Source organism: Apodemus sylvaticus, chromosome 10 (assembly GCF_947179515.1).
Source record: "Apodemus sylvaticus chromosome 10, mApoSyl1.1, whole genome shotgun sequence".
Taxonomy (NCBI): Eukaryota; Metazoa; Chordata; class Mammalia; order Rodentia; family Muridae; genus Apodemus; species Apodemus sylvaticus.
The window spans coordinates 28,652,822-28,673,881 of record NC_067481.1 but is presented as its reverse complement, the minus strand read 5'-3'; the positions used below and the strand labels follow the sequence as shown (position 1 = coordinate 28,673,881).

The following is a 21,060-nucleotide window of genomic DNA, read 5'->3' as shown; positions in this document are numbered from 1 at the left end:
CCCTCTGTAATGAGATCCAATCTTCTGGTGTGTCTGAAGTCAGCGACAGTGTACTTGCATATAATAATAAATAAATAAATCTTTAAAAAAGGGGGGGGGCTCATTGCTACACTGAGCTGGCTGGCTGGCTGGTAGCTAATAAAGACTCTGGAGGTCCCAGTGAGATCTCAGAGACCAGAACTTGAGACATTAAGGCCACAGAAAGAGAAATGGTCAAGGGACTTGTACAGGGTACGCAATCTGAGACTCCCTGTGAACAAGCAATGCCTAATCTTTCAGAGAGGTCTGACATCTCCACAAAAGGAATCAAATTAAAAAGACACCTGGTCTGTCATCTCCGGAAGCAAATCTGGTTAAGGAGCCTTCTGTTTGGATCCTGTAAAACTTGACACAAGCTGAGTTACTGCAGAGAAACTCAAGGAGCCTCCCTTGAGGAAATGTCTCCATGAGATCCAGCTTTAGGGCATTTTCTTTCTTTCTTTCTTTCTTTTTTTTTTTTTAAGATTTATTTATTATATGTAAGTACACTGTAGCTGTTTTTAGACACACCAGAAGAGAGCATCAGATCTCATTACAGATGGTTATAAGCCACCATGTGGTTGCAAGATTTGAACTCAGGACCTTTGGAAGAGCAGTCAGTGCTCTTAACTGCTGAGCCATCTCTCCAGCCCCTTTAGGGCATTTTCTAATGGGGAGGTCCTATCCCATCCTGAGCTGGTAGTCTTGGATTCTATAAGAAAGCAAGCTGAGCAAGCCAGGGGAAGCAAGCCAGTAAGTAACATCCCTCCATGGCCTCTGCATCAGCTCCTGCTTCCTGACCTGCTTGAGTTCCAGTCCTGACTTCCTTTGGTGATGAACAGCAGTGTGGAAGTGTAAACTGAATGAACTCTTTCTTCCCTAACTTACATCTTGGTCATGATGTTTGTGCAGAAATAGAAACCCTGGCGAAGAGCCACGTAGGAGAGGTTGAAGGGGGCTGTTGATCCAGCAGCTGGGATTCATGGGAGATGTTACTGGATCCCTTGTCTGTTTAGATGTATGAATGTGTGGTGAGGTGAGCACCCTTGGTTGTCTTTACTGTGTCTTTGTGTCTTTTTGTGCGTGTTTGTCTATGTCTTAAAAAAAAAAAGGTTTATTATTATATGTAAGTACACTGCAGCTGTCTTCAGACACTCCAGAAGAGGGCATCAGATCTCCTTACGGATGGTTGTGAGCCACCATGTGCTCTTAACCACTGAGCCATCTTTCCAGCCCTCTGTGTGTCTTTCTAAGTTTCTGTCAGTTCTGTTTGCCTGTATTGGCCAGTGGCTTTCTCTGATGTGAGAACCCCTTCTGCATGACCTACTCGAGGAGCAGGAGTCCTTGCTTGTTTTGTTGCTTGACTCCTCCTCACAGTCAAGGTTGGTCCCTGTGAGGAGGGAGAGGGGCGGGGCCTCCCATCCAAGGTCCTCACATGTCTTAGTGGAACCCACAGAGAGGAAGAAATAGTTGCCCCAGGTGAGCGGTCCCTCCTCTCTGGGCTGCTCTAGGCAGTCCCAGGGAAGGGGAAAAGTTCCCCTGGGCTGAACCCTAAGGAAAAGAGAAGTTCCACTCCTTTCTCTTTTGTAATTTATGTAAATCCCACCTTCCTCTTGGTGGGTGGGGGTGGGGGTAGTAAAAAATAAAAATAGCAAAAAACCAACAAACAAACAAACAAAAAAACCAAAAAGCCTGCTCCTGGGCTAGGTAGACAAAGCAGTCCGGACAGAATAGATTTTCCCTTCTGACCTAGGAGACTTTTCACATTAGAAAGATAAATGCTAAATAGATTTGCCTTGTCACCCCGTTGGCCCCAGATATTAGTGGGGAAAAGTTATAATAGTTTGAAAAATGTAAAGGTCTAAGTTGCTAGAGGTAATGTAAAGGCCCCAGTTGCTAGAGGTAGCTTTTAGGGGAAAAAAAAAATTATTGATAATGTACAGTGTTCTGCCAGAATGCCAGAAGAGGGCACCAATATCACATTTCAGAAGGCCATCCTGTGGACTCAAGACCTCTGAACCTCTGGAAACGCAGTCTGTGCATTCAACTTGTAAGCCGTCTCTCCAGCCCTAGAGGGTGTGTAGCAACAGAGCATTGACTGGGACTCATCTTTCCCATAAACCGAAAGCCATGGTCACCTTCTCTGATGCTGAGCCAGTTAGACTTACAGATACCCAGAAAAATCTTGGTGTCTCACCCTCTCTGTCAGACAAAACCAGGCACCCAGGACTCACCCAAAGCCAAGCACCTGTAATTAATTGTTCAACTAACCAGTTCAGCTACCTCCGTTCAGATTAAACAATACCCAGTGACCCTGGGACCATAAGGGGAAGTTTCAGTCCATATTACCTAGGTTGAAGAGACAGACATCGTCACTTCACCTGCCTGTGAGGAAACCTAGATTTGGATTTCGATTTCTGGAAGAATCACGAATCTGATTCTTCCAGAGAAACAGCTGCACGCTGTTTCAGACCTGAAAGATTTTTTTTCAGCCTCCCAATGGTAGAGGCGAGTCAACCGATTGTTACCTTTAAATGGACAGACCCAGTGGGAGATTCCAGTGGACAACATACCTGGGCCAGGGTGCCCCAGGATTTAAAGACACTAAATGAAGACTTCCTGCCCTTCCATCAGAAGTTTCCTGGGAAATAGATTATTAAAGGGGCATTGAGGAATTGCTGTAAGAGGTACAGATCTTGGGCTACAAAATCTCAGCTAAGCGAGGCCAGCTTTGTACATCAGAGGCTGCCAACTGAGGGGAGTAGGACTGCTTCATCCTTCAGATCCCAACTCCAAAGACAACGAGGCAGGTTCAAGAGTTCCCAGAGGCAGCTGGGTATTGCTTCCTCTGAATACCAGAGTTTGTGGAATTACCGATGCCTCTATATACCAACATGGGGGACAGATATTAAGCCCCTAATTTTGGTGAGACTAAACCAAAGACAAAAGAGGTTTTAACCCAAACTTTGGGGCCATGGAGATGCCCTGTGACATACCTGTCCAAACGATAGGACCCTGCAGCCACAGGGTGGCCCACCTGTCTAAGAGCTGTGGTAGCTACTGCTAGTTTAGTGCAGGAGAGCAAAGGAGTTAACTCTGGATTGAGATCATATTCCAGAGCACAAGTTGTGGCTCTCCTCTGAGGACCACAAGAACACTGGCTGTCTAATGGCTGTGATCCAGTACCAGTCCTACTCCTGATCTATCCTTGAATCCAGTTTGAAAAACCCACTGCCATCAATCCTGCAACCCTCTCACCTGGTGATGCAGGTGCTCACCCATGACTTGAGATGGAAGATGAGACGATCAGGGACGCAGGAGAGGCCGTAGTTTCTCTAATGGAAACAATTTGGGCCCAAGCCAGGTACCTCAGCCTAGAGAGCAGAATTGATTGCTCTGACTCACAGACCAATACTCAGCATGTGTTTTGTTTTGTACCAGGCATGTCCACAATATGACTTATAAAGAAAGAGAGCTTCGCACCACTAGGGGAAAGGACATTAAAAATAAAAAATCCGCCAGGCGTGGTGACACACGCCTGTCATCCCAGCACTTGGGAGGCAGAAGCAGGCAGATTTCTGAGTTTGAGGCCAGCCTGGTTAGTTCCAGGATAGCCAGGACCACACAGAGAAACCCTGTCTTGAAAAACCAAAAAACCACCCCCCCCCCAAAAAAAAAACCCAAAAATAAAAAATCCTGGCCGTCCTAGAGGTCATTTAGCTTCCCTTACAAACTGCTGTCCTCCACTGCTGGGCTGTTGACCTGGCTGCCTGACAAATGGCCCTATGGCCAGGGGCCTATTGATATTCTGATAATACACAGTGATCCTGTGCTGCCTGAGACTCTCCAAGATAAAGAAGAAAAGGACAGCTTAAACCCACAGGTTCCCTCTGGAGGACACCAGAGGGAAAGGTCATTCTCCCGGAAACAGTTGGCAGGACTCTGGTAACCAGCCTTCACCAGGCTACTGAGTTGCTTAGACCAAGGGATGTTATCCCTAGGCTGGACAGCCTACAGTGGGATGCCTCAGCCAGATGCCAGGTTTGTGTACATGTGAATCCGAAACAGAGAACCCTTACCCAGGAAAGGGGTCCAAATGAGACCAGCACCCCCAGGAAAAGCAAATCAGGATCCAGCCTGCTGGGGGAGGCTAAAAGCACTTGGCAATTTTTTTTTAAAGAATTATTTATTGGGGGCTAGAGAGATGGCTCAGCGGTTATGAGCACCAAATGCTCTTCCGAAGGTCCTGAGTTCAAATCCTGGCACCCACATGGTGGCTTACAACCATCTGAAATGGGATCTGATGCATCTTCTGGTGTGTCTGAGGACAGCTACAATGTACTCATGTAAATATAAGTAATTCTTTTATTTGTTTGTTTGTTTGTTTTATTTTTTTTTGGATTTGGGTTTTTTGAGACAGGGTTTCTCTGTATAGCCCTGGCTGTCCTGGAACTCACTCTGTAGACCAGGCTGGCCTCAAATTCAGAAATCCGCCTGCCTCTGCCTCCCAAGTGCTGGGATTACAGGCGTGCGCCATCGCCGCCCGGCTGTATTTTTAAAAGATTTATTTATTTATGATAAGTAAGTACACTTTAGCTGTCCTCAGACACACCAGAAGAGGGCATTAGATCCCATTACAGATGGCCATGAGCCACCATGTGGGTGCTGGGATTTGAACTCAGGACCTCTGGAAGAGCAATCACTGCTTTTAACTGCTGAGCCATCTCTCCAGCCCATACTTGCCAATTATTAAAGATACCTTTTCCAGGTGCGTAGAAATATTCCTTGCCTGGACTGAAACTGCTTAAATAGTAGCTAAAAGGTTCCTCTAGGAACGGGTACCTTTGATTTAGCTTCTTCCTAGCAATGGGGTCCAATGTTAACCTGGCTTTCATAGCCAAACCTTTTCAATGAATTGCTAAAGCTTTAGACGTAGATTGGAAAACATCATTGTGACTATAGATCTCAGTTATGGCTGGGTAAAATGAACATACAGGACCTAACAAACTCTCATAGTCTACCAAAGGACGGATAGGTGTCCTTCCTGGGCTTTGATTTGCTTTGGGCTGCATCCCATATAGAGGGGGATTTATCTCCTGTGAGATTATGTTTGGAAGATCTTTCTAACGGCTTCCCAGGCTCAGGAAGTAATGCCGGCAGAACTCCCCTGCTAATGTGCCTGCAGACCAGCGACCCAGATTCCACCCTGGCCTTTGCCTGCTGACGTCCACTTTAAATGTCTGCTTGTATGGGGGAAAAGGAAAGCTATGTGGATTTATCTTTTTAGATAGGAATGTGGAGTTTACAATTCTATATGTGCCCCACGGCTGGACCCCTTAGTTGCCAAAAACTATGGGGGTTTTCATTGTAAAATTTGGGACTTCCTAAGAAACTGAGGCTTCAAAGAAGAAGAAGGAGGAGGAGGAGGAGGAAGAGGAAGAGGAAGAAGAAGAGGAAGAAGAAGAGGAAGAAGAAACCTGGGGAATCAGATTCTATGTCATAGGAAGGGTTGCTGGCGATAGAGTTAATCACTTCTAGGCAGAAACCAGCCAGGATTGCTGGTTATGGTTAGATATTGGGCACCTGTACTATATAGGGATAGGAACTAACCAGACTGTCAGACCACTGACTAACCTAACTCACTGTGACTGTGGGCAGCCCAAATTAATGTTAGAGGATTTATAAGGAGCTAAACTTTAATGTAGGCACTTGCCCTTATTCTGATGCCTGCTGTTCTACCTTATGGGTTAACTCATGGATAACGACAGACAACATTACTGGGCCTCTGAGACTACTTTGTGGCTATATAATAATAGTTTGACTAAACAAACCTCTTCTGTACTGGCTAGTTTTGTGTGTCAACTTGACACAGGCTGGGGTTATCACAGAGAAAGGAGCTTCAGGTGAGGAAATGCCTCCATGATATCCAGCTGTGGGGCATTTTCTCAATTAGTGATCAAGTGGGGAGGGCCCCTTGTGGGTGGTACCACCTTTGGGCTGGTGCTCTTTGGTTCTATAAGCAGGCTGAGCAAGCCAGGGGAAGCAAGCCAGTAAGAAACATCCCTCTATGGCCTCTGCATCAGCTCCTGCTTCCTGACCTGCTTGAGTTCCAGTCCTGACTTCCTTTAGTGATGAACTGCAACGTGGAAGTGTAAGCTGAATAAACCCTTTCCTCCCCAACTTGCTTCTTGGTCATGATGTTTGTGCAGGAATAGAAACCCTGACTAAGACATCTTCTAATGCTTTCCAAACTAAGTAGAGGGGTTGATCGGGACCTAAAGATATTGAAAGTTTTAGTTTCTAAATTAAAACAACAGATTCGGTGCTGGAGAGATGGCTCAGTGGTTAAGAGCACTGACTGCTCTTCCAGAAGTTCTGAATTTAAGTCCCAGCAACCATATGGTGGCTCATAAACATTGGTAATGAGATCTGATGCCCTCTTGTGGTGTGTCTGAAGACAACTACAGTGTACTCATATATAAAATAAATAAATCATTTAAAAAAAACTTTAAAAAAACCAGATTTCCTGGTAGAAATGGTCCTACAAAATTGGAGAGGCTTAGACTTGTCAGGGATAAAGGTGGCTCACAACTGTCTGTAACTCCAGCTCTAGGGAATCTGACACCCTCACAGATATACATGCAGGTGTTAAGAGTGTTTGGCTTTAGCCTGGCGGTGGTGGCACACGTCTTTAATCCCAGCACTCGGGAGGCAAGGCAGGCAGATTTCTGAGTTTGAGGCCAGCCTGGTCTACAGAGTGAGTTCCAGGACAGCCAGGGCTACACAGAGAAACCCTGTCTCAAACAAACAAACAAACAAACAAAGCCAAGGCTAGTAGCATATACTTATAATCCCAGGACTGGATTGTTGTCTGGCCTTCCAAATCTACTTGCCCAAGGCTCTAGACCAGGAGACACTGTCTCAGAAAGGTGGGCAAAGCCTGAAGAACAATACTCGGGGAGGCAGAGGCAGGTGGGTTTCTGAGTTCAAGGCCAGCCTGGTCTACAGAGTGAGTTCCAGGACAGCTTCCAAAACAGAGGACCTTAAAGGAAATTGTCACATGCTGCTGTCCTTGTTTGTATTAAGTAGTTAATAAAGAGAACTGTTTGGCCTTGTTGTCCTTGTTGTGCATGAAAAATGTCCTAATCAGACAGATTTTGCAAAGGTAGAGGTTTGAGGACAGTTCCCAGCTCAGGGACACCAAGGATTGTTGGCCTCCATTCCCAGAGTCTCTGAAAGGAACAACCTGGCCAGTACCTTCACGTTACACCTCTTGTGCTCAGAACTGAGAAAGCATGCCCTTTGATAAGGATTCTGGGATTCTGAGAACAGTCTCCTCCAGATCTTTGCAAACCCTGACCCTTGACCATTGTTCTTTGCAAACTACTTTCTACTTCTCCTCTTCTACAATTAGCTCAGCGTGACTTCCTCAAAGAGAACAGGCCTGGCCTCTTTATCTGAGCAGTCTCTGTCCCACCCCCTCCTTGGGAGGGAGCTTTCTAGTGACACCTGTTGGGGTTTTTCCCAGCACTCAGCATGCTCTAGAAGCTGACTCGCTTGTTGGGTTGCTTGTGTCTTTAACAGGGACAGGAATGGTGTCTCCTTGAGGTACCTCCTACCCTCCAACAACCACGGTTCCCCTACAGTGTCTGGTATTTTTGGAGGGGATCCCTGAGAACTGACTGAAGAAAGGAAGAAGGAAGAAGAAGGAGAAAGCGCTCAGGCACCTTTCTTTCAGCGCTGCAGGGAAAGGGGAATGGCCTAAGAGAGCCCCAGGCTAGCTACAAACTCCTGACTCAGCTGGAAGGATCTGAAAACCTGACTAGAACATCTACAAATCAATAAGACCTGAGACACTTGAGGAGGAGGAGTGCTGAGACGAAAGTCATCATGTGATAAAGATATTCGCTGGCACTTTACAATCCAGAGACTGCAATCTGCAGATGGAATTTTTGTACCCTAAAAGTTCCTTTTCTTTCTGCCTTATAAATCCCTCAAGCCCCCTTGCACCTCTGCACTGAGTCTCCCCTCCCTCAGGGAAACTGCTGCCCTTCGTGTTCTGATCGATGACCATATGCTCCTAATAAAGGACGGGCTCTGCCCTCTTTTCTTTTATTTCTGGGCTACTTCCATCAGTCCCCTCGTTTCACCTGAAGACCAAAGTTACAGGGGGTACCAGGTGTCTCCAGAGCCACTTCCCCCCAAGACATCTGGCTTTTCTTCTGAGCTGCCTATGACTGTTGTGGTCCACAAGACGTCAATCACCAAGGTATGACACCCACTATGCCTGGGCCACTATGCCTGGGCCTAGACTCTGGCAATGGAGGCCGACAATCCTTGGTGTCCCTGAGCTGGGAACTGTCCTCAAACCTCTACCTTTGACTTTGCAAAATATGTCTGATTAGGACATTTTTCATGCACAACAATCACGATGTCTGGATTGCCTTGTGACAGTGGCACAAATGTGACAAGTGGCCCTCCTTAATGGAGCTTGGGTGCAGAGAGTGGATGCAGTCCGTGAACACACATGACAACACAACGCAAGGCAATTTTAGGACAGGGGGCTCCTTTCTCTGCCCTATCAGAGAGGTCTCTCAGACAGGGAGAAACTGGAGCCTGGATGGTGGAGAAAAGCCCTCTGGGTAAGCCCAGCTTTGATAGGGCGTGAGTTTAATTTTCCTGGAAAGATGGAATCCCCTGAGGCAGGCTCTGACCAGGGACATTTAAGGTGAGAAAGAAACAAGACTAAGGCCTGAAGGGAGAGATCTCATCTTCAGTCCTGCTGGTCACAGGCAGAGGTGTGTCCTATGCCCCTAGTGGGGACTGAGGCCGGCCTGAGGAGCAAGTCTTCTATCTCTGCTACCAAGGATTACCCTGGGGGCTAAGCATCAACTCAGTTGTACTTGCTTAGTATACTTGAGTCCAGAGGCTCAGTCTCCAGCACTATCTGTGTGTGTGTGTGTGTGTGTGTGTGTGTAAGGAGATGAGGAAGTGGATAGCCAAGCCTGGTGAGGCATACTTATAATCTCAACACTCAGGAAACTGAGGCAGGAGGGTCTCTATGAGTTCAGTGCTATCCTGGGCTGTATAGTGAGTGAGGTCTAGGCCAGTCTGTGTGTGCTACTGGTGTCGAGATCCTGTCTCAATTTTTTTTTCTAGACAGGGTTTCTCTGTGTAGCCCTGGCTGTCCTGGAACTCACTCTGTAGACCAGGCTGGCCTCAAACTCAGAAATCTGCCTGCCTCTGCCTCCCAAGTGCTGGGATTAAAGGTGTGTGCCACCAATGCCTGGCGTGTCTCAATTTTTTAAAAAGGGAAGAATACTCTTAGTGTACTGCACAGCAGGACCCGATGGGGCAGGATGGAGATTACAGCAGAGGCAGAAGTCTGCAGAGTCCTAAGCACAACCTAGGGACAGTCCTCTGCACAGCCTGGAGTGGCCTGCTCTGGACTGTGACCCCGAAATAGGGAGAGGTAGATGTGGGTCTGTTTTGGGTGCCACTAAGCAGGGCAGGAGAACAAGGAAAGAAAAATCAGAAAACACCTCTGGTTTTGTTTGTTTTTAACCAGAACAGCTAGGTTTTTGATGGTCCATCCACCTGTGAGAGGACACCAGGAAGGACCCACTGAGGAAGGGCAAAAAGAAGAAGCCAGAGCTCGCTTTTGGCCTTGAGGTCCTCCACAGGCTCCACGGGACAGAGCGGTGTGGTGAAGTATGTCTAGAGTTCAACAGGGAGTCTTGGCCAGAGATAAAGATCCCAGATTCAACAAACAAAACACTGTCTGTGGAGCTGATGGAGGAGGAACTGAGAGGTAAAAGCTGCTGTTAAAAGATCTACTCAAAGCTGGACGGTGGAGGCACACGCCTGTAATCCCGGCTCTCTGGGAGGCAGAGACAGGCGGATTTCTGAGTTCAAGGCCATCCTGGTCTACAGAGTGAGTTCCAGGGCAGCTAGGGATACACAGAGAAACCCTGTCTCGAAAAAAAAAAAAAAAAACAAATCCAAAAAATAAAAAATAAATAAGAAGATCTACTCAACTTGCTTAGGAAATAGAAGTAGAACTTGGCCATAGAAGCACACAGGGGTAGGCTGTATAGTTACCAGGTCCTTAGAAAGCACAGGGACAAGGAATGTGTGTGTCTAACATAGGAAGTTCAGTCTTGAGTGAAACTATAAGCCAATGGCGATTGCAGAGAGAAAAGGGAGGCAGAGAAGCTGATAGACTGCATCTCAACAGGCAGGGCTCCAACCTTTCCTTGGGATGAAGGATGAGTATGTTAAGGGGTCCCAGGGGAGGAAGGAGAGCCAGGCAGTGGTGGTGCACACCCTTAATCCCAGCACTCAGGAAGCAGAGGCTGGTGGATCTCTTGAGTCTGAGGGCAGCCTGGTCTTCCAGGACAGCCAGGGCTACACAAAGAGAGAAACCTTATCTAGAGGAGCTGGGGGAGGGGACTTATACATATACATAGGCAGCTACAGGAAGTGACAGCCATCTTTTTATGGTTTGACTGGGAACAGGGTGGGTTATTTTCCATACCCCAGGATATTGTTCCCACAGGTGGACCAGACTGGTCAGGCTGTGGCCAAAGAATTATGTATAGCTAGGGTCTATTACCTGGTATAGCCTGACTCAATTCCTCATGACCAGAGCCTATTACCCAACAATCTCTATTCAGAGCTGGCTTCCCTTTGAGTATTAGCAGAAGTAGTCACCTGGTACAACAGTTTTCCTTTATCATCTCTCATTATCTCTAAGCACTCTGAGTGATTTCTCACTGGGAAGGTGTATTGGTCCTGTAACAAAGTCACAGGAGGTATGACAGGCACTGTGGGAGTGAGCACAGATTAGGACAAAGATAGATCCTCAGGTCCCCTGTCACTCAGAGGTGACAGAGGGGGTGGAAGATGCAGCCAGTGCTGGAGAGGAAAGCTAGGCAGAGTGGACGCAGACAGGGATGTGGAAATTGTTGGAGCAAGAACACTGGCCATGTGGGTCAGATGCTAATGAGGTGAGATCAGGAAGCAGACATTGGCTGCAGCAAAGCTGTGTTCAAATGACCAGGATGTAAGTGATGTCCTGGAATAGTGGGAACAGAAGAGAAGAAAGAAGGAAGAGAGGAGGTGGGTCAGCAGGACAGGGGTGCTGAGGTTCTCAGAGGTTGGTGTAGGGCAGGTTATAAAGAGACCAAGCCTCCATAATGGCAAATAAATTACAGGAGTGGGACCTGGATGTCATTGGGAATGAGAGGGGTCACCCAGGGCCCAGTTGATTTCCAGGGTAGCAAATCTGTGCATGATTTCTGTGCAGGCAGCAGAGAAGTTAGATTGATAGAACTCTTTATGGAGGCCAGGTTGGCCTCAAACTCACAGAACTGCCTACTCCTACCTCCTAACTGCTGGCACTAAAGGAGTGCAAATCATGCCAAGATGGCTTCTGTCTTTTTGCTTAGAAGAACTTGAGGCTGGCGTATGAGAGTCTGAGAAGGCAGGTCTGCATGAGTTGCCTTGAGACTCTGGAGTGTGTTGGAGGAGTGGAAGGCCTCGAGAGACACATGGACTGGATTTGAATGAGAGTCTGCACGTGCAGGTGTGCTGGTTCTGTGGAAAAACCAATTCACCCCGAGTCTGGCTTCTTCCTGGATGGGCAGGATGGATGGTAGACGTTTGATGTGAGAAGGTTGGAGTTATACTGAGGTAAGCAAGCTGACTCTGAAAGCATGAATGTGGGGGTCAGGAAGGCTTGGAGAAAGGCCAGTATGGAGGCTGACACACCTGGACCAGAGCAGCAGATGGTGCTCACAATGGGAGATGGGAGGCTAGGAGGATGTCCTAGTTAGGGTTACTATTGCTATGAGGAAACATCATGCCCAAGGTAAGTTGGGAGGAAAAGGTTTATTTGATTTTCATCTCCTCCACGTTATAGTCTATAACAGAAGGAAGTCAGGACAGGAACTCAGACAGGGTGTGAACGTGGAGGCAGGAACTGATGCAGAGGCATTGAGGGTGCAGCATACTGGCTTGCTCCTCATGGCTTTCTCAGACTGTTCTCTCTCTCCCTCCCTCCCTCCCTCCCCCTCTGTGTGTGTGTGTGTGTGTATGTTTCTCTTTCTGCAATAAATAAAAAGGAAAGAACATGACCTCTGCTAGGTATGATGGAGGAGGAAGTTCACTGTAGACAAAGGTAGAGCACAGGCAGAGACAGGGAGATCCGGGAAAGTCCAGAGTCTACATGACCCTGAGTCACTGGGGTTGGTGACAGACAGAGGGGCGGAGCACCAGGACAGGACAGGACAAGGACTAGGTGCAGTGGCCAAGAGGATAAAGGTACAAAAGAATCGTAACAAAAATGGATTACACAGGGAAGAGCATCTGGAGGAAGGGCAGCCCAGTTCTGTGCTGCAGAGGGCTGGGTACCAGCCACGCGCTGTAACAGACAGGGACTGAGGGATGCTGGGAGAGCCTGTAGGTCAGCTCCACATTAATATAAAATAGGCCCCTCAGCCCTCCATCCCAGGTGTGAAACTTAACACTTTCTCAACCCCCTTTCTCTCCAGACTGGGTTTCCTCTGGCTTTCCTTGTTTAAGGCTGGCTTTTTAACTCACAGAATTGCCCACCTGCCTCTGTCCCTGGTGTTGAGATTAAAGGCATGTGCCACTGTGCCAGGCTCAGCTTGCTTTCTTATAGAACCCAGGACAACCAGCCCAGGGATGGCCTCACTCACAACGGGTCCTGCATGCACACTGGTACACAGATACACATGCAGGCAAAACACTAACATAGAGTAAAAATAAAATCTTAAACTGGGCAGTGGTGGTGCATACCTTTAATCTCAGCAATTGGGAGGTAGAGGCAGGTGGATTCTCTGTGTTTGAAGCTAGCCTGGTCTGCAGAGTGAGCTGGGGTTAGCTAGGGCTACACAGAGATGCCCTGTCTTAAGGACAGGTTTTTAAAAAGTCCCCCCAAGCTAGCCACCTGCCTACTGCTCCCAGAGGCTTTCATACAGTACTTAGAGTTGTGGGAGCAACAGCTGAGGGCTTACCTCCAGGTCTTGACATGATAGAGAAAGTCTTTACCACTGAGCTAAGTTCTCAGTCACCCTCCCAACCGTGACTTTAACTCATTGTAACTCTGGCTAGACTCAGATTCCTGACTAAGTTGGACTACGTCACAGCTTTTGACTCTTGATCTTAATAGATATGCAGAGAAACACACATAGACACACACCTTTATAAAAATGTAATGCTTAAATTTATTTTACAAAACTTGTCTTTTCTGCCTATAAGACAGACACAATGTAGGTTGGCATGATAGATCCTTCATCATTAGGGGATGGGGGGTTCAGTGTGGGTTCAGGTCTTACAGAACAAGTTTCCATAGGTCAATGGATGTAGACCATATCATGCACACTCCACCTGGTCCAGGGCACCAGAAGATGGACATCTGCATCTTTGTGAGCTTTGGTGTGGGCCTCTCTGCAGGCTTATTCTTAGAAGTGGCACTGCACCTGGCCTCATTCTGAATACCCAGGACAGGAACGGTAGAGTAGGGACTTTATAAATATTGGTGGAATTGACAGTGCAAGGTCGCTTCTGAAAAGGTGACTCTCACCCACTGTAGTGACTATACTGAGTGGAAACAGAAATCACTCAGGGGACTTGAGAGATGGCTCAGTGGTTGAGAACACAGGTGGCTTTTCAGGACTCAAGTTCCATTCCCAACACCCAACTCATAACCATCTGGAACACCAGTTCTAGGATCCGTTATCCTCACAGAACTCTGATGCACATTGCAAATATAATATTTCAGTCACTGAACTTCAGGAAAGCCAGTGAATGCAGGCCATACCACTGAACTAAAAGCCCTATACCATCTTCAATGAATGTCAGGTAGGTGACATTGAAGTCCTGCTTCAATGACATTGAGGTGACCTCCTTAAGGGAAAACCCCACCCACATCAACACAAATACCTGCCTGCCCACCCTCATGACTGTATTCCTTTCCCTGCAGAGCGCCATATTGTAAGCATCTAATGCTCTCCCCCTCAGAGTTCGAATCTAGCCGGAATTCCTGTCCAAGCTTTCTCCCCACCCTACCTTCTAGAAGGATGTTTCTGGCTTGTATCTCCTTAAGAGTCCCATGCTTAATCAAGTTCTGGCCTCCCAGAAAAGCAGGTCATGGGACTAGAAGAGGATAGCAGTAGGTTTCCAGTTTGTTTCTTTAGTGCCCCAAGATCCCAGGAAGCTGAAGGTCTAAGCCTTCCTCACATCTTGGATGCTCAGTCCTCCCATCAGGTGTCAGTGCAGTCAGTCACCAATGGAAGAAGCTGGAAGTGTTTCCTCAGCCTCTGACCTTGTCTCCATCCTCCAGCCGTTGACACTTAGTCTTTTTGTTTTCTGCATTGCTATAGAGGGACAGCGAGGCCCTCTCTGCCCAGGTATGGTAGGAAGATGGCTCAGAGTCTGTGCTGTTCAGTCTTCAATCTCTTCCAGGCACAGAAGTGCTTCTGTAGGATGGCAGAGCGAGCTGTCCTGTCAAGGTTGGCAGTCCACTAGCAATGATCTCTCTACATCCACTACAGGCACTGCCAATTCTTAAAGCTGTCAACATCCTAGAGTGTGGGACAGAGATTCTGGACACAGCTTGGCTCTAATGACAGAAGGGAAGGGGGCAGCGGTGTATAAAAACAATAAATTAAATAATAGTACAAGAGACGTGATGGGATCAGCAGTCATTCCAGGGTCCTGAACTTAATCCAAGAAGTCTGTGTTTGAGGGAGCTCACAGAGTATCATAGCCAGTCCCTGTCATCTGACCAGCAGGGCCCTCAGGCCTGAGGCTGTAGGGAGGAGGTGGTTCTGTGGGAGTTGCCTTCAGAACAACCTGCAGGAGAAAAGGGATACTTGTTTTATTTAGAGTCTGGGCAAAGAATGACAAATAGGGTTGTCAGAGCCATGGCCCATCTGATACCCCCCTTCCCCAATCCATTATGTCAACATGTTGGACAGTCAGCTATGAAACACATTAGGTACTGGGACAGAAAGATGCACCTGACTGTAGGGTGGTGGGGGATCCAAGGAGGTGACCCAAATGTTCTCCAGGGGAGCAATGGAGGGCGGTTCTGGAGAAGTCTGCTGATTCCCTGTTCTGACGTCATGGTGCTGTGCTCTACAATTAGGACAGAAGCGCCTCACTAGGCCACAGATGCACAAAAGGGGGAAAATGATGCATGCGATGATGAACACAATCCTAGGGAGGGAGGAGGGGATTGTCATGAGTGCCTAGGCCATGCTCCCTTGTCGAACCCCCTCCATCTCCCACCACCACCTTGTCTCTGGTGGACCCAACTCTCTGTGAAGATGCCCAGAAGTGGTGGCCCCGGGCTTACATGAAAGGGTCATTTGTAGAATTCCAGTTCTTTCTTTCTGGGCAGCATGCAATGCCACAGCATATGAATCCTTTGGGGCAGCTTCTAGTCAGGACAAACAGACATGGGGAGATACTGATGACATCAGAGTATCCAACCAAAGGGTCCCTGATTCCCTAGACTCTTAGACCCTCAGGTTGAGAGCCACCCTTAGTGGGTGTGAGCTACAAATCCATCCTGGGTTCACTGGGAGGAATCGGGGTCTGGACTTGAGGCCTGAGTTCAGAGTTCATCAGGGCAGGATGCCATTGTTCCTCAGGCAGAATGCTCATGGTGCTGATCTTCCATGGGAGGCAGCAGTGGGACATTGCCCATGTGACTCCCCCTCCCCCAGCTGTGAAAGGTTGGGGATTAGCAGCAGATCCTGAGGTTGGGTAAGCTAAGAGGGGCTATGGTTTCAGCAAAAGTGATAGGAATTAGGTGTCTGTCCCCTTATCCAGGGCAGAATCTGAGCACACACTGTCCCCACTGCATTTAGTGATAGTGACAAAATCCCATACTTACAAGATGTCACATTTGTGTACAGCCTGTGAAAGAAAAAAGACAGAGATCAGAGCTCAAAGTCTGGGAGTTGGGTCTCAGGTGTGAGAATGCTTCTCCAACATGGCAATAAATCAGGTAGGTGTGTGTAAACCAGTGGTGCTTGTCCATCATGACAGAACTCAAGAGAACACAGAGCTATTCGAGGCTACAGAGACAGTTTGAGGCCAGATTGGGGACAGGAATCTCTGTCTCACAAAGAACTGTAGGCTAGTCTCTGCTCAGAAATTGTTCCACTGGGTCTCAGCCTCTCCCTCCCTCCAACTGCCATGTCTAGGGTCAACAGCTAGAGCGTTCCTCTGCCTCCCCAAGTGCTGGGTTTAAAGGCATGAATTACCAAGCAAGCTCCTTCACCCTTTTCATTGAGACAGGCCAGGGTCTCACTGTGTTGCCCTGGCTAGCCTGGAATTGGGAGATCTTCCTGTCTGTGTCTCTAGACCACTGGATTAAAGATGTGGACCACTACTCCTGGCGCAAGCACGCAAGCACACACACACACACACACACACACACACACACACACACACACACGGAGATTGACCTAGGAAGCTACTTTTAGTGGATCCTTAGCTTCAGAGCCCCCCCAGAAAGCATCCTAATGACCTTACTCCTTCTAAACTGATACACTGATGATCCACTGTCATAGGTAGACTGGGAGTTCACAAAATATACTCAGGTCCTATTGGTCCTGAGGGCCCTGCTGGGAACCCCCTGCCCTGTATCTTTCAGCATTTTAAGGCAACCAAGGTCTCCACAGAATTCCATTGTTGACAGCAGTACTGTCGAAGCTCTTAGGCCTCTCTTCCCCCAGTAATCAAGGCCTTACCATCTCTGGCTACTTCATTTAAAACCATTGCTAGGTGTGGTGGTACAATCCTTTAACCTCAGGACTCCAGTTTCTAGTGCAGCCAGAACTAGGGCCTCTCTCAACAAATAAAGAACGGGGCTCTCATCCTCTTGTTCTCTTGATCTCTCGCCTTCTTGCCCTGCTCTGTCCCCTTGCCCCTTCCCACCTCTCTCCATGCTCAGGGGCAGGCTGCTGCACTCCTCTTCTGTGCCTCTCTCTGCCTTTCTGTCTCTAATACCCTCTTAACTACCCTCCCTGTGCGCTGAATAAACTCTATTCTATACAAAAACAAAAAGAAAAGAAGAAAAAGAAAAAGACTAGGAAACCAGCTTTTGGCTGTGCTAAAGATCCTTACAATAGCATTTCTTTTGCTAAAGAAAAGACTAAGAGACAGGTGACAGTCACAGCTGGGATTATTCCCTCTCCATGCTCACAGTAGCTCTGTTCTTTGGTGAGGATGGGCACAGTAAGATAAAGACACAAGGGGCCCAGGAACACAGAACTAGGTCTCACCTGGAGACTGAAACTCTTGTCTATCTGTGTCTCTCTCCACTCTTCCAAATATCAGACTCTTGCCTTGGACATTATTTGTTTTCCAGGAGTTTCAGGGGTTTCTCTGTGGCTCCCTGGCTCTCCTGGAATTGGCTCTGTAGACCAGGCTGGCTTAGAACTCAGATCCACCTGCCCCTGTCTCTCTCCTGAGTGCTGGGATTAAATATGTGAGCTGCAAATACCACTGGGCTCTTGTACTAACTACATTTAAGCAACAGTTAGGCCAGGCATGGTTGATAACCCCCTTTAATTCCAAAATTGGGGTACCTAAGCAGATGTCTGTTGAATTCAAGGTCACATAATCTATATAGTGAGACCCTGTGTGTGTCAAAAAAAAAAAAAAAAGTTGATAGGTTTGATAAACTAGACCAGGATTTTCCCTTTTCCCCTGTCCCATCTTGACCGGGTGGTCTGATCAGGATGGTTGGGAGCCTGAGTTTTAGTGACCGTGGATTTACTGGAACTGATGCAGTGGATTGACAGTTCCTATGCTTGGGGCTGTGGAAAGGGGTCAACAAGAGATGCAGAGGTCCCAGACTGGAAGTGTCTTGCACCTGGGTTGACTCATGCATGGCCTTGGAAGGACAACTACAGGTTCCAGACAGCCCGTGGACGCTGGTCTGGGGAGCAGATATGCGACTTCACTTACCACCACCACCACCACCACCACCCCAGCAGATCCTCATCCAAGATTGTAAATTTAATCTCTGAGGTGAGGCCAGCCTGGACTACAGAGCTCTAGGATAGCCCAGGCTAGAGAAACCCTGACTCAAAATAAACAAAACAAACAAGATGATTGTATTAAACAAAGGCTTGTTCTGACCACCTCAGGAAAACTTGCCAACAGAAAACACTTAAGAGTTTGATTATGAACAAGAGCTCAAACCCTGCCTCCCTGGGATCAAGGCATGAGGCCACTCAGTCCAGGCAGCCCAGTCTACTCAGAGATCAAATTTGAAGTAACCAGAGAAGTGAGAACTTCCACTTCCCTTGGCACAGATAAGTCCCAGAGATGGCCAATAAACTACACCTCAAGGTCGACAGCCGGAGGAACAGGGAAGGAGAGACCCCCTTACCCAGACAAGCAAGACCCCAGGTTCTTCAGCCTGATTTAGAGCTTAATAAGAAATGCCAACACTAAAACGGGGGTCAAAGATCCTGTTCAAGGCTGTTGTTGGGGCTGGTTCCCAGGTAGCAACACAACCCTGCCAAGATTAGGGGCCCAGGTTTCCCCAGGGCCTCCCTCTGAGGTCCCTCCCTCCACTTTCCCCAAATGCAACAGAAAGGAAGTTTCTAATTGCCAGTGGTTAAGGGAATTCCTGACAAGTTAAGGTGGGGACTGGGCTCCTAGGCAAGCCTCTGCCCCATAGGGTCCTCCCAAAGTCACAGAAGACTGGCTTACCTCATTGGCGCTTACTCCTTGGAGACTGGGAAGCAGGCCAAAGATCAAGGTGAGTGCGCCCGGGACCCAAATGTCCCACATTCTGTGAAGGGGGCCACTGAGCTCCGAAGTGTAAGAACAGAATGACAGGGCAAGACTTTTCAACTTCTCTCCACCTGTGGGGCCCAGCCCAGCTAAGGGCGGGGTTAACATGCCGGAGTTGGGCGGGACCAGGTCTTTGACCTGAGCCAGATCTCAAGGAAGGGAAGTGGGGAGTAGTTGGCTTTGCTTGAGTTTGAGCAAATTGGGAATTGTGAGGTTAGAAGAGATTGATTTGCCAACTTTGTTAAGTCCCTCTGCTGGGTTGTGCTTAAATAGAGGTTAGAGCAGGGCATGGTGACACAACCTTTAATCTCATCAGAGAGAAGAAGGCAAACAAATCTCTCTAAGTTCAAAGCTAGTGTGATACTATTAGTGGAATCCAGGATAGTAAGGGTTAAAGTAAAAAAAAAAAAGAAAAAAAAAAGGCAAGTTGTAGTAGCCCAAGCCTTTAATCCCAGCACTCAGGAGACAGAGACAGGTGGATCTCTGAAGCCAGACTGATCTACAGACTTAGTTCCAGGATTTTGTTATTGAGAATTATTTCAATTGGGTGGACCTGGCCCAAGAGGCTTCAGTGAAAAATTCAATATGTGGCTTAGAGACTTCTTTGTAGAATTTTGGTGGAGAATATGTCTACTTTCTGTCCTTGTGTGAAGAGTCTACCTAAGGCTGAGGTGAAGAGACTCAAATTAATTGCATTGACAAAGTGTCAAAAATGCCCCATAGAAACTTTGTTCTCTGGTTAAGTCTCATGACGAGCATTTTGACTGAGCCTCGAAAGCTGAGAAAGGAAAAACATAAAATGTATGATTGAAATAGTAACGGGGCCCCAGGAAGTGAAATGGCGCTGAATCCTATGTTCTTGGAGAGAGCAGATTAAGGGATTTGGGGTCGTGGTCCTACTAAATTTAGATCCGGGCAAGGTGATTCATATCTTTGATCCCAAGAGACAAGGCCAAACAGATCTCTGAGGTCAAGGCCACCCTGGGACAAAGCAGTTCTAGGTGAAGAAAAGCTTAAATCTAGGCTAGGCGCTACTTATGTTTAATCCTAGAATTACGGGAGACCGAGACGTGCTGGTCCCTTAGTTCAAGGTCAATCTACCGAGCAAGTTCCAGGAAAGCCAAGCTGAGGCAGAGAGGGAGTGGGGAAACAGAAAGCTGGTGATAGGATAAGGGGGGAGGGGCAGGATCCAGCTCCTACAAGCAGCTGCAGTCAAGTGGCTCTGGCTCTAGAATGAAAAACAGAAGGGACAATTGGGACAATTGATGGTTAGCGGGAGCTAAGAAATTAGCTGTGATTAAGAAGAAAACAGCAAGCCAGGCGGTGGTGGCGCACACCTGTAATCCCAGCACTCTGGGAGGCAGAGGCAGGTGGATTTCTGAGTTCGAGGCCAGCCTGGTCTACAAAGTGAGTTCCAGGACAGCCAGGGCTACACAGAGAAACCCTGTCTCAAAAAAAAAAAAAAAAAAAAAAAAAAAAAAAAAAAAAAACCCAAAAACACTACATAACAAAACAAAAAACCAAACAAGAGTGTTACAGAGGGCAGAGATGGAGAAGTGATGCCAGACATTTGGTGGAGCCCACAAGATCATGTGTCGGTCCCAGACAAGAAGCTGTATCACTGGAGCTGCCTCGGAGACCCCAAGATTTTTGAGATGCCAGAGCCAAAGGATATTTCCTGAGGAAAGCTGCTAAAGGAATGGAACCAGCCCAGGAAAAGAAGCTTGTTGTAGTCAACAGAGATGAGAAAGGTGCTGGAGATCGGAAGACAGCTTAGACATCAGACATGGAGAGGCAGAGTTTGGAGTTTGCCCAGCTGGTTTCCTGTCTTGATTCTGGGATTACAGTTAAGTGATTGGATGGATCTCAGAAGAGACTTTGTGTGTGTGTGTGTGGAATTTTTTGAGACAGGGTTTCTCTGTGTGGCCCTGGCTGTCCTGGAACTCACTCTGTAGACCAGGCTGGCCTCAAACTCCTAAATCTGCCTGCCTCTGCCTCCCAAGTGCTGGGACTACAGGCGTGCGCCACCACCACCACCACCCGGCTTCAGAAGAGACTTTTAACTTCGGACTTTTTTTTTTTTTTCCAGAGCCAAGGTATTTCTTTAATTGAGCAAGGCTTGACAGGCACTGCAAGAAGAGTGGGACCGGGGGACAGGTGTTCAGATGTGCAGAGCCTGCCTGCCGTACCTTC

At 47.7% G+C, this 21,060-nt stretch overlaps 1 protein-coding gene across 1 annotated transcript; it reads right to left on the bottom strand.

Moving 5' to 3' along the window:
* Window positions 1–14,796: 14,796 nt before the first annotated feature.
* Window positions 14,797–18,864, bottom strand: LOC127693247 (transmembrane protein 92-like). The gene is made up of 5 exons (XM_052193894.1): window positions 18,784–18,864; window positions 15,947–15,969; window positions 15,404–15,487; window positions 15,066–15,264; window positions 14,797–14,898 (listed from the first exon to the last, which is right to left on the bottom strand). The coding sequence occupies exons 1-5, from the start codon at window positions 18,862–18,864 to the stop codon at window positions 14,797–14,799; spliced, it is 489 nt and encodes a 162-aa protein (XP_052049854.1).
* Window positions 18,865–21,060: the final 2,196 nt, after the last annotated feature.